General features: G+C 35.0%; 1 protein-coding gene across 2 annotated transcripts in view; it reads right to left on the bottom strand.

Moving 5' to 3' along the window:
* Positions 1–10,761, bottom strand: part of LOC135687304 (phospholipid-transporting ATPase ID) — a 38,652-nt gene extending 27,891 nt beyond the window's left edge. The window contains exons 1-2 of one of the 2 annotated variants that reach the window (XM_065203834.2): positions 10,545–10,761; positions 2,053–2,114 (exon numbers count right to left, since the gene is read on the bottom strand). In XM_065203834.2, the coding sequence (XP_065059906.2) occupies positions 2,053–2,114; positions 10,545–10,611 (129 nt within the window). In that variant the 5' untranslated portion in view covers positions 10,612–10,761. Of the gene's footprint in view, positions 1–2,052; positions 2,115–4,767; positions 10,044–10,544 lie in introns of those variants that run through there. The other variant, XM_065203835.2, reaches the window with a different exon arrangement.
* Positions 10,762–13,881: the final 3,120 nt, after the last annotated feature.

Below are 13,881 nucleotides of genomic sequence, written 5' to 3'. Positions count from 1 at the left end.
AGAATAATTCATGTGATTGACTCGCTAATTCTGTCTATTTTTACCATCAATATTTCTTTAAATGTGTTTACTACCATACAATCATCATATACAACATAATTTAAAGTATTGTCCTCCGCAGCATGAAGCATCATTGCAAGCTATTTTCAAGTTGTAAATGAACACCTCCGGGGATATGACAAATAGCACAGTTTTTTGAATACCGCTTTCAGAATACATACTAAGGGGTAAAATAAACAAGAATGAAAAAGCCATGGTGTTGTATAGTTCTGGTCATAATCCCTTGATTAAGCAAAGGTGTATTACATTGTGAGCGGTTTGTTAATCTTCAATTTAAGAATTCTCTTAGCAACCCGTCAAATCAATGAGAAGAATCTATTTATTTTCGTGCCAACAAAGCAATTTCTTCTCATTTCTCTTCCACAGAAATGACAAAATAGAACAAGGATTACAAGACCTGAGATTTTGCATCAAGAGTTTTGGGAAAACTGTGAAAAGTATTTTAAATTTTAAATCTGAAAAGGAAGTGCAGTGATGGATATAAGTATATTTTCTGAAATGATCTATGAGGTGACCGGATCTGAAAAAATGAGGGAGTGGGTTGGTCGAATGCAGGCCTGGCCATAAACAGGGGAGCAGTAAACAGCCCCCTAGTAGTATTCAGGTGAGCTATTTGTAGATAAACAAGAAAAGAAACAAAGGAAAAATTGATTTCAAGGAGATCAAATTTGCTTTTTAGAACAATTTAGGAGAGCTACCTCTGGCTCCCCTCCAGCATTTGAGGAGAGCCTGGAGGGGAGCAAGAGCTATGACTCTCCTCAAACGACAAGGCCTGCGAATGCACAGATAATTCAGCTAGGATCAATGAATAAAATATCATTAACATGAAAAAATGCGGGTTTTCTGACAATTTCATACGAATTAGCTTATAAACCCTCAATAAACAGCTATCTTTACATTAATGCCCCCTTTTCTAACAGCACCATATATAGACGGAAACTGAAAACGGGCCTCGCTCTGGAGTCCTTGATGCTGGATAGTTCTCTTGACGGAATGTTTAGGAATCAGCAGGAGAGACGCCACGTATCAGAGATATCACCATACACATTTCTAAGCATCTTAGACATAGACAGCTTGTTATAATTTTTGACTTGTTTAGCAGAAGCATTAATACACGTATTGTAGAACTGCATGAACAAATAAAGAACATTTCGTACTAAAATTTCTTTGATCGGTTGAAACCGCTTTTTTAATATGCAACTATGTGGTTATCTTTAGGTTCAAAATGAAGGCTGTTCGAATAAAAAAGCATCAAATTGCTCTTGCAAACGGAGATATTCATCTTTATTTTAAATTAAACCCGAGTACTCTATCTTTCAGGCTGTAATTCAGATGGGTCTAGACGTTTTCAGCTCAAATGTGTATGCATCATAATTCATCGAAAATATGGCTTAACCGAACAAATATCCAGTTGGGGATACACACCCCATTTTTTGATAAGAAACAAAGGCTGGCAGATTTGAGCACTCACTGCTTCTAAAAAGTTTCTTGCTTCCAAATGAATGAATTTAAAGATTTAAAGCTTATTTATTTTTTAAGCAGATAATTCAATTTTCCCAAAAAATGAATTAAAGTTTCCCAACAAAATAATAAAAGATGAATAAATAAGCTGCAATCTTACTAAAGAAAAGAAACATCAATCCATCATGGGAGGTTACTAAAGTATTACGTCTGCCAGCCGATCATATTGAAAGAAAATTACAAAAATTTCAGTATTCATGGAAGTCATTACGGAAAATCAGTACACGAGTTTTGCTAATTTCATCCTTGGAAAAAAGTTTCTATCTCATATCAGAAACTATTGACAAAATAAGATATTTAAAAAGTTTGTTTGGAATTTTTCTCGGAACCAGAGAAAATAATAACACCTAGGTAGAGCAAAACAATAAAGAGTTGCTATCTACGAGTATAACCTAAATCAAGTATAATCTAAATCAAGATAAAATAAGTAACATCACTCTATAATTGGCATATACATATATATTCACTTACAGTATATTGGAACTGGCTGTTGTAATCCCTATCATTGGCACGCAGTCTTCTTTCTGCTTCACCTGTTGAAACAATTTCCATAAAACAATTAGTGAGATCATAGAGCAAAGCATATGTTTAAAATTATATTTTCGAAAGTAATGTTAAAAATCCAGCAATGCTGCAAATCCAACAAAAATCCAACAATTGTTGCAAAGGCAATGCTGCATCGTTTCGCTACAGCATTTGAAGCGCGATGTCGCACTGGGTTTGAAAGCGGTCGCTTTTGTTGTACAGTTTATGAAAACAAGTTATATTTGGCCGAGTAGAGCAAGATTTGTTGCCTCCACGCAAGTGCAACATGCCATCTTCATATCAAACAATCCCATCAGACTTTTGCTTGGATGTTATGTCTCTGTTTATATATTCCAGCAGTTGATATCCTATTAAATTGCGAAGAAAAGCTGTGAGCGATATTCGCCCAGTACAGTAAAGCAAGCAAGCAGGGACTCTTACATACATGGGGGCCATGATACATTTTCAGTTTAAAAATCAGTTGGTGTTATGTAATGGTCACGGGGTATTTATTATCGCTTACGCCTTGGGGTATCACCCTTGTAATGAAGTAAAGTGTTTCAGTTATCTCGTCAGCTCAAGATCTTTACTTGAGTATAGTAAAGTCCTCTTTCTTCTTCTTCCTTTTTCTTAATAAAGTCAACTTATTTCATCTTCTTTCTAATGATTCCTTTTCTATTTGAAAACCTTTCTTTCAAAACAAATGAAAAAAGGAAATTGGGTGTTGCACTGTTGTAAGTTAGGTTTTTAACATTTCTTTTCTTTTCTTTTAAGCAGGACAGGCATTGAAATCAGCAATATTTTTGTTGAAGCTTTTATCCTGTTGAAATATTCGTATTATTATTATTATTATTGTTATTACTTTAATTACTTTTTTCTAATTTGCCTTTCTCGAATGTGAATCATGCTTTCCAGGCTTCGGTTTCATGATTCTTAATTTAAAAATTGAGTTTATAATTGTTTTTCACCAACAAGAAGTAAACATTTAGCAAATGTGTTGATTCTCCAGTTTCAGTTGCAATCAAAAACAGTAACATGCAATGTAGCAACCGCCTAACCACCTGCCAGGTGTATTTTGGTTTTTTAAATACAGTACTATTTTGGTGAGCAGAAACAATTGAAATAGGGATAAACATATTTATTTTCAACACCAACAAATAAATTATTCATGCCCTGTCTTTACATCTTTCCAACTTTGAAGCGATTTCTGGATGAAACCGCGTTCTCTGGCTCACTTTTCGAAACCAAAAATACAAACTTCGAATAAAACCAGAAAAATTGCCAGGCATAAATTATCATAAATTATCAGGACTTCTTCTAAATTTTCCATTGTTACATTCATTCGTTCAGAGGAACCTTGTTTCCTCTTTGATACTGACGTTCTAAATATGTTTTGACTAAATACGCACGTTGATACTAACGTTTTCTAAGTATGCCTTAACTCGATTAACAATTACTGTCAGATAAAGAGGGTATTTCTACACTTTACTTTAATAAACATTACAATTTCTGAAATTACGAAATTGAAGCATTAATTGTGGTTTCCTGAAGACCACAACTATAATAGGCTATTTTATCACTTGAAGTCAACATCACCGTGGATTTGACCATGCGATTTAACTGAGTAACTTTCCATCAACGTGAGACAAAATATATACAAATAAAATAGATGCATGCCAATAGCTAACACCTGACATTGCAAACCATGTAACACCACGGGTCGTGGTGCATTAATCCTTTTAATACTTAAAAAATGTGGTTACAACAGACATGTGATAAATTCTATTGAATTTTACATGTTTCTTACAGGTTTAAATAGAAAATGTCAAAAATAGGATGTCGATTTTAATAATACATCCTTGCGGCTTTGGGACAAGCATTGATTCTTGGCTGGTTTTCATACAGAAAATTTTTTCTTAAATAACAATTTCGCAGAATAGTCTGCGTTCAACAGCTGCTTTAACATTTATATATAAATGTTCGTGTTATTAACACAAAGGATTAGTTAAAATATGGTTTCTTAGAATGCACTTATGGCTTCGTTTGGCTACATAGTTGGTGCCAGCCTCAAAACCAATACCTTTAGGTACAAAGTAAAATACAAGCTGCTCTGTTGACAATTGACTGGTTTTACACTGCAAACCTTCGAGTTTACAAAAAAAATATTACCATTTTACTGCATACTGAAATGAAGCCAGTTCTTTACCATCCCAGTTCCAATCTCTACGTGGATACCAACTTACCTACCATTTGGTCATTATGCAGTAAAAAACTTTGTTGTTTAGTAAATTCTTGAAAGATTAACTAATTCTAATGTGTCTCCAAAATATCTCTTTATAGTCTAAAAATGATCTAGTCCATAATAACTTCTAGATCTCAATATAAATAGCAAGATAAAATAAACTCAATATTAAAACTCAAAAAAGAGGACGAAGATCTATGCTGATTAATAGACATCAAATCAACAAACCAATGATGTAAAGAAAAAATGTAAATGATTTCTTAAAACGCCAAGAAATAAAAGAAATTTCAGGGTGAAACTACATAAGGTCAGAGTTTAAACATAGGAAAAATATGCCACGCCTCTGAAGTTACCTCAGCTGGCCAGTCAGGGACTAATGTAAACAAACGAAATCATCGTTATTCAATAAAAATACTTACACTTCGGAATTAGCTCGAAGAGTTTGCGGCGTTGTTTCATTATTTCAGGATGACAGAGATTTCTTAATGGCCTAGCCTATGTGTACTACATATATGCAGGTAAACTAAGCTACAGAAGAAATCACCGCTTCACAGCATGTGTAAATCTATGAAAAGAAAAACCTTTCGTTTTCTGCTGGCTTATATCTGCATGCATTATTCATCAAGTACAGAACATTAACAAAGGAACAGAAAAAAATAAAACGAAAGTTGCCAGAGAAGTGTTTGTACAAACAATGAAGTCTTAAATCTGGCAGGCTGCAAATTCTATCACTTATTTCAGAGAGTCTAAGCCGGGGATTGCTAACTCAAGCAAAAAATCGTATTGTTAGACATGGGGAAATTTGTTGCACGGACAAAATTCAAGATATTGTCTTCGCAAGAAGTGGAATACTAAAAATGCGGAAAAAAGGAATCATGCTACAAAAGGGGAAAAAACTCGATGGAAAATCGTTTAAGAAAAGATGATAAGCTTGTATTTAAAATTACGGTAGCCTTTACATCTCTTGTGTCACAAGACAAAGCGAAGTAATGAGTTTTGAAACGGAAAGAAGATGATCATCAAGGGCAAATACAAGCAGGTGGAGATACTGTGAATGTATCTGTTAACAGTTTCCAACATATCTGTAATAACTTATCAAATAATTCCTATTGCCGATATGGCCACAACTTCCTGTAAAGAGCTATTACAGGTACAAAGGCACAATATTTGATAATATAGGCTAACATTTTGCTATATGCCATATGATTAAAAGCGATTCAATAGTCTTTCGATTTATTTCAGTACTAATCTTTCCCTCTACTCAGGGGTATTGTTTAGAAGGGGCAAAAGTCCTGGGGCCCGTGCTACGATGGGCTTGTAATTATCTTACACTTTGTTACTTTCAGATTATAACGAGATCTTTTTCTTCTAGCGCTAACGCAAAAAACGTATTCTTTTAGCTTCTTGCATGGAATCAATGCCCGGTAGTTTATAGCGGAGGAAAAAAGATGTCCACGTCCTAGATTCGTGTATATAATTTCTTTGTATTAACTTTGGTAAGAATCCTTAACAACCTTTTCAACAAATATGGGCTTCAACCATAGAGATAGGAATGTTTTCATATTCCTATCCCTATGGTTTCAACACAGGTTGGAAAGTGGGGGCAAGGGGAAATCGAAGGCCCTTCGATGGAGGCCCTGACAATTGTCCCTATAGACGGCGCTTCCCTAGTTCTCTAAGAGACTAAAGGGCGTGGTTACAGAAACCTTTCTTAGGAGGGCCCAGATTGCGAGTCACTCCTGGGCACAAGCTGGCCCAAAACAACCTTGGCACTACTACACTGACACTTTTTATCGCAAACTTTCATCAGAGCCAAACACTTTCATCTAATTTTGCTTATGTATAGCCCACACTTTTCTGTCGGATTACTTTACAAGAAGCAACTTCGCTAAAAGCATAATTTGCACATTGGAACAGGCATATGAAGACCCTGCAAAATCTGCACAAGCAGTCGTCGACTGTTTCAGCAATATGCATGTTTTATTTGTCGTGATACTTATTATCAATTGCGCGATTAAACGTAAATTACAAGTGCAGATGTCTACTTAATGCAATTGTCTTATGAGGGATTTTTCAACCTCGTCATACCGTCAAATTATCTGATTTATAACAAGAGGTTATTGACTATTTCAACAATATGCATTTTACTTGTTGTGATATTCATTATCAAGTTTATTAACAAGCTGCGGTTTCCAAAGTCTCAATCTATTAAATTGTGTAATTGTTGTATTTTTATTAGGAAATGGGCCATCCCGGCCTCAATACCATTTGCAAAAAAGTATATAGAGCCAATAAAATGTATCAGCACATTCTGAATAAAAGAGTGGTTGTTAGGCTTACAATTTAGTCAGGGATGGCTGCAAATGTTAAAAAACTTTAAGACAGAATGTGCAAGCAAATGAGTGGAGAATTACTTCTACATGTTTTAAAAAAGGATTGTTATTTTCAATTCCCCTTTCCAGGGACGAAAACAAGTGGCTAATTTTTGAGGGGCGTGGAAGGATGAAAATTCCAACTTTATTTGAGAAGTTTTTCATTCCACCTCCAAATCTACTGTACCTACCAAATAAATATTTGGAAATAGCCCTTACTCTGTATTTATAGTTTCTTTATAATCACTCAAATTTTACTCAAAATAAAGCATAAAAACGTGAATCTCTAATTTGAATTAACATGACACGTAAGAAGTCTATTTCTGATTTGCCCATTTTAAAGCTATTTGATGCAGATCGATTTTATCTAGAATATATCTTTCACGATATAGAAGCATCAAGGAATTGAGCCCTTTATCTTTTTCTTCTTGATCGAAGGAAACTATTAGCAATTTTCAGAGGGCCAAATGCCTTTTCGTTCTTGACAATTAACATGATGATTTGAGAGCAAGTGCATATAAAATGAAACACCCTTCTTTGAGCAAATACTTCTGCTGCAGCTTTTGCAATGTTTTCTTGATTCTCAGCAGCTTTATCATAGCAATTTATGTTAATGAATTAAGAACATTTACAAACAACAGGGGGAGCTTAGCATACACTCGTCTTTCATAAGAAGCGTTGAGAATTTTTAGTATTGAACAATTCTTAATTTTTTTATTGGATCAACTACTCCCAGTTCTCTTAAAAACTCCCACTTTACTGTTTTCTGATCAATTTAGGTATTATTATTCCAAACTGTAAAGTTTCAAGTTTCTTATCAGGAAATCAATTTTGCCTGTTCTTAATCTGATTAAACTTAACTCCCTTCAGAGAGAAAGCAAACGGTGCAATTGTGCAATTTGGATCCAGTGGAGACGGGGCTTCACAATAGAAAACGATTAGTGAATTTTAACAAGGATTAAACTTTTTACACTTGAAATCCCACAATTCTTGAAATATAAAATTCAGAAGTTTGGTCTTGAGAAAAAAATCCAAGTTAAACGTTAAGTTTTCCAACTATAACTGGATTTTTCAAACTTTGGGGGGCGTTATGCCCCCCACGCCACGCCCCCTATTATCTATGTGCCTGCCCCTTTCACCATTTTTGTAGAGAAAGGTAATGGAGATTAGATATCGGTCAGAGCATTTTGTTTATAGGTAGCTGCTCTTTAATAAAATGAAGATACCCAAGTTAAGTGTTATTCTGAAAGTCTAAACCAAGGCATACCAGGTTAAGCAAGTAATTAGATAATATATCGGTAGGCATTGTAATGATGTATCTTGTTTCATGACTTCATGTTAGATTATACAAACAAGTTTATACCAAATATTGGAATAAAACTGGGAGTTATGTTATCATAGGCCTTAAGCCAAGGTCTTAAGGGCTGCAGTCACCCTTTTCTCCCTGAACTGCCCCCAATATTTTTGGGGGGAAGGTATTTTACAAACAGAGCTCTCTCTATGATATGTTGAGCTCTGATATGTCATTTGCTTCACATTGTTCAATCTCCAAATTTCATCTTGGCATATGCTGTTGTCCTATTTTTCCCCTTTTCCTTTTTTTCCTAATTTCTTTTTACCTTTACATCAACATAACCTTCTTCATGAAGTAGTCGATTAATCATGATGAAGTAGAATAATGAGCAGAAAAGATTTAAATCTTGAGCTTGCACTGAAATCGCTGGCTACTACATATCATTTTAAGATAAGTAAAATATCATCATTTTGCTCAAGATGGGTTTCTAGGTCCCATTTGTTGACAAAATGAGTGAGACATCCTTTGTTTGCCAAGTTTGAAAACCTGCTGATTAAGCATGCATAGATGGAAAACTCCTAGTTTTTAGAATAGAAGGTTTTTCAGCCAGAGGTGACATACCTGTGCATGCCCCTAATAGCAATGGCCATGCATGCTGTTTTAATAAATCATAAATTTCTTGAGAAGTAGGTCATTTGTGATCACTTGTTGCAAATCATATAATCATAAATTTACAAAATTGCAGTGCGATCTCTGCTTGCTGCACATGAACCAGAAAAAAATAGTTTATTAGATTATATCTGTGAGCTTTTTCGTTTGGTACAGATGAAGATTATGTTTGTATTTTCAGGCTATGTGTACTTTAAAAATTAAAAAAAAGGCTTTATGATGTCATCACTGAGCTGATATTGGTACTTGACAATTATGGAAACTTTCTATACAATCCTTGAAAATTCTGCAAAATAGCCCCTTTCTGTCTAATCATAACAAAAGAGTAGTCAATACAAACTATAAAGCATAAAATAGCACAACAATAGTTACAGATGAAAAATAAAAAACTACTTGTAATTTCAAAAAGAAATGAAGGTCAAACTGACCTAGAAAACTGGTGATATTTTATGAATTCAAAATAATGCCTGCCCTAGCAAGAAAACGAAAATAAAAGATCTTCACATTAGATAAAAATGAATCAACAGGTTGTCTAGTGTCCCTAAAAGTCCAAATCAAAATTTCCAGGCAAAGGCATGAAGTAATGCTAAAGAAATCACCTTGAAGGACATTGCATAATATAAAAAGAATGTGAAAATGTCCCCACTTTTTGCAATGCTTTTTTCTCTTTTTACTGGTAAAAAACATCTTACTTAAAACTACTGCAATATTCCTGAAAATGTTTAGGTACTGTTAGATGTGCATGAACCTTGGCAAATAGAAAGGTACATGTTTGAATATGAATATCAAGCACAATATCAAGCAACATATTTTCAATTACATTTAGGAAAGAGTGCTTGAAATTGGTGCTGAAAGCATTGTCTCACATTTAACAAAGCAAGGTTTTAATTCCATGAAAGCTTCTTACACACCCTGCTGGGGGCTAAGGACAATAAATTCTATATTTTATGTTACGTTTTGGTAACATATGGTTTGATTGATCTGCAATTTCCAGTACATCAGAACATGTTAGCTAAACTATTAAGTTATACTTAAAACCGACGTCATGCTGTTGTACAAATAACATTTGAACTCAGATTCTGCTTCCTAAAATAAGTAAGGTTTCTTGTTTCATCACAGATATTTATACAGATTATTTGGTAACTTTATTTATTGTTTCCTGAAACAGACAGATAACTTAAGAAATCACAGTTTATCTTAGAAATCTTGCTAAGCAAAGGCGTGCGCTAGCCAAAAAAAGGCCTGACTGCGGTCACACGTATTCCTATGCTTCCTGGGCTGACACTGTCGGTGACAGTTCTCATTAATGACTTACTACTTCCCACCCTCATTCGCTTTGGATACCGTCCAACACATATCTGCTCATAATGTAAATAGGATAAGTGATTTGGAATTCGGAAATCTCTTCTGACAGAATACAAATAAACTAGTTGACAGATACCACTTGAAATAGATATGCGTTGCTAAGTGGAGGGTGCTACCATAGAATGCAGGATTAAGTCGCTAACAAGGCGTTCATGTGCAGAAATATAAATACTGTATTGATACTGATTGTTGACCTTTATGGTAACGAAATGATTTCGCCTATTAGAAAAAGATATCATGTCCACAAAAACAGAATGCGAAACCAAGGTAAATATAAAGAGAAATTTGATGCTTATAATTCATAAAAACGACACTACTGTTTTTAAATTCACAGTTATGTGGTCCAAGCGCGTCTACCCACTGTGTTTACATAAACGGTAAGATATTTTTACAAATCTTTTCCGAACAAACATCATTCAACTCCAGGCATTTGTCATGGACGAAAAGAATGATAACTTTTTGAAGAAAGTGTGGATATATTGTTTAAAGAACTCACCTTCACGACTACTTCCGAAAAATAGGCTCCATAACCAAGAAATTATGCTACCAACAAACTGGAACATTTTGGTTGTCCTTATTTCCTCTTAAATTGCACTTTGGCTTTCCATGTTACTTCCTCTCTTGCCAACGGATGATTCACGTTGTTTATGCTTCTTTCGAAGTCACGAACACCGAAGGAGCCTTGCCTCTAATGTTCAAACGACCACCTCTAATGTCATACCTCTCGAGAATCAAGCCTCCTTCGCAGTGAAAACCTTCGGGATAATTTTAGCAAGGATCCGAAACGGGAAAAAATATGCTTTACATAGCTCATTAATTGACGTTTCTATGATGACGTCATATACATAAATTTCTAAAAATGATATAGATAAGATTTTTTTATTTTTGAAAATTACGCTATCTTGTGTTATATACCTACGTCTTCTGCCTGTGTTATATACCTACGCCTGTGTTATAGAATTTTTTTATTTTTGAAAATTACGCTATCTTGTGTTTGCATTTAGTACCAAGTTATAAAATAGTCTTGCTGTCAACGCAGGCAGAGGAAGGCCTTTTCCAAGGAAGCCCTTGATGGATGCTTTGCTGATATAAGAGCTGCAAGAATTGCGACCCAACCACAGACACTTTCAATTCTATTCTAAACCTTTGAAGAAGTTTGAACAAGCTGTTTGAGGACATTTTCAGCTCTTGTGAAGGACAAAGTTAAAGATGACCATTACATCTCTGCAAGATGTCTCCCCATTGTTATCAGTAGTGTCAGCGGTTAGGGAAGGTGACCTAGCCTGCGTCAGATGGTCTGTGACGCAGGCTAAGGTGACCTGGAACATCATTTGCAAGGAGAGTGGGACATGCTCACATTTTTGCTCATATTATTAAACAAATATTCTTAGCTGAAAAGTGTCTTGAAGTCTGAGAGTTTTAGACTTTTAAAAAATGGAAAAAGAGGGAGAACGAAAGGTTTGATAAGAAATTGCTCTGACAGCCATTTTTGCAGCTTAAATATTGGCTCCAGGTATGAGTCATATGGCTGTCCCCACAAAATGATGCCATATTGTAGAAATGACATGAACAAAGCATTTTAGATACATATCAGTGAGTCAGATATATGAAGCTTTCGAATTCTGAAAAGAATGCCACACGTTTTTGCCAATTCTTTGGAAAGTTCGCTGAGATGATACTTGCAATTCAGGTTTTCATCAAGCAGAAGACCTAGAAACTTAACATATTTGACTCTGGTGATGTGTTTTTTCCCTATTTTAATTACAATGTTTTGAGGTATTGACGATGAGGTAGAATGGAAGATTGGCATCAAGCCATCTTTTTACGAATTTAAGCTCAATATTAACTGTTTTAACAAGTTTATCAAGAGTTTCCGTATCATAGTAAATGTTGGTGTCATCGGCAAAGGGACAAAATTTCAATTTTCTTAAGACATTAGGCAAGTCATTAATGAAAATTAGAAAGAGAAGAGTCCCAAGTACAGATCCTTGATGTACACCACAAGTAACATTAACACAATCAGAGTTGGTTCCATTGTTTGAAACATATTGGGTTATATCTGATAGATGTGAATGAAACCATCTAGGGGCATAGCCACAAGGTTTCTACTTTTTTGTAGAAATCATGATTAGCATTTTATCTATCTTTCTTAGTCTTCCTTAAAATGCGGTCTCGAATTTGCATCATTTTCACAAAATGTGAAACGGTTATTTGCTGGTGTAGATTGGGTCAAGTGGAAAACATGTCAGTTTTGGGTCTGTAGATGGGGTCTATCAATGTTGCTGTTCAGGCTAAAAATATTGCCTCGGCTCCAGATCAATCATTTCGTGCAATGTTTTCGGCAACAAGCGAGAGTGCCTCCACCATGCTAGGCAGTGTGTATAATATTTGCACATTTTTCTTTAGATGATCATGATTGAAATTACTTTGGGTTGTTGCGAAAATTCTTTCACTTTTATGAAATTGATTTTGATTTCCGAGGACACAAATGTTGAGTACGAAGGTGAATATGAAAGCCGTAATGTCGTCACGATATTTACATCTGTTGATAATCGCCACCCAATCCAAGGTTGCATTGTGCGTTTTCTCAGAATTATTAACCACTCCTCTATTTAAAGTCAGTATTTAGTTAATTCTGATTAAATTGGAAATATATAATGCTAGCTCTTAGGTTAATTAAGATCAGTAAGCTCAACCATAATGAAATTAGCTTAGTGATTATTTGAGTGGAGTTTTCTATTTTTCTTTTGGCGATTGCACATGGCACCAATAGAGTTCTTATGTGTGAAATAAATAAAAAATGATTTTTAGAATTTTTGAATCTCAAATATGTCCAAAGTCGGGTTTGCTAGCGAATCACGTTTGCTTACGAATCACTGTTTGCCAGCGAACTGTTATTTTGGCTCTGTTCATGAAGTTATGAACAGAGAAGAAATTACAGAAGCATGATGGTGAAAGAGTCAGTGCACATATGGCCATATCTCAGCCAATTTGTAACATATTTGACTGATTTTGCACATTTTGCACATTTCATGATTCTCTTTCAGGTAATGGGCTCAAAATTCAAAAATTCGAAAAATATATTTTTGTAACGTCTTTACTTTAGAACTCTATGTACATAGGTTAAATGGCAATGAAACTTATCCAGTCTATAAGATAGATTCTTGTTCAAGTTGCAGATAAAATATCCAAAAGCATATCATGAACACAAAAGTCTGTATACTTTATTTTTTCAAGAGAAATTTAAATTTAATATTATCTTCCATTTACATGTAAAGCTTGAATATATAATTCCAAACCTTGACCAATCAAAAACAGTTGAACCTTAAGGTATTTCCATAAAATTATTGCAAATCTTAGGACCTCATATGTCTCAGTGGCGGAAATTATGGGGGTTTGGGGGGGCTCAGGCCCCCCCCCCCAATCAGCGATGTTGTCGGAAAATTGACAATCGTTTTTAACGTGTCGAAATTACTTCAAGAAATCGTTCTAAAAAGGAATTTTAAGCTAATCTTAGGGGCGTAATTGCTAAATTTTCTGCTCGCTTCGCTCGCAGGTAATCTGCGATTTCCTTTTTTACCCCATAACCTCTCTCTACACGGGCGTCGCGACCGGGGGGGTGTGGGGGGGTGCCACACCCCCCAAATAGTATCTCAATAGGAAATTTCAGGTAAAATCCGCTCGGTGGAAGAAACGCTTTAGGTATTTTAGAGACCTTCATGTCATAAAATCAATAAAGGGTCAAGCAAAGGTAGTTGCTCCGTTGGTTAAATATGATGTTCCTTGATACGAATTAAGGTAAACAAACTAATGATTCGAAGATTTGAAGATTT

This window comes from Rhopilema esculentum, chromosome 20 (genome assembly GCF_057945365.1).
Source record: "Rhopilema esculentum isolate cy_ngs chromosome 20, ASM5794536v1, whole genome shotgun sequence".
Taxonomy (NCBI): domain Eukaryota; kingdom Metazoa; phylum Cnidaria; class Scyphozoa; order Rhizostomeae; family Rhizostomatidae; genus Rhopilema; species Rhopilema esculentum.
Note: the sequence above shows the minus strand (reverse complement) of the source record. Positions and strands in the feature narration are given on the sequence as shown.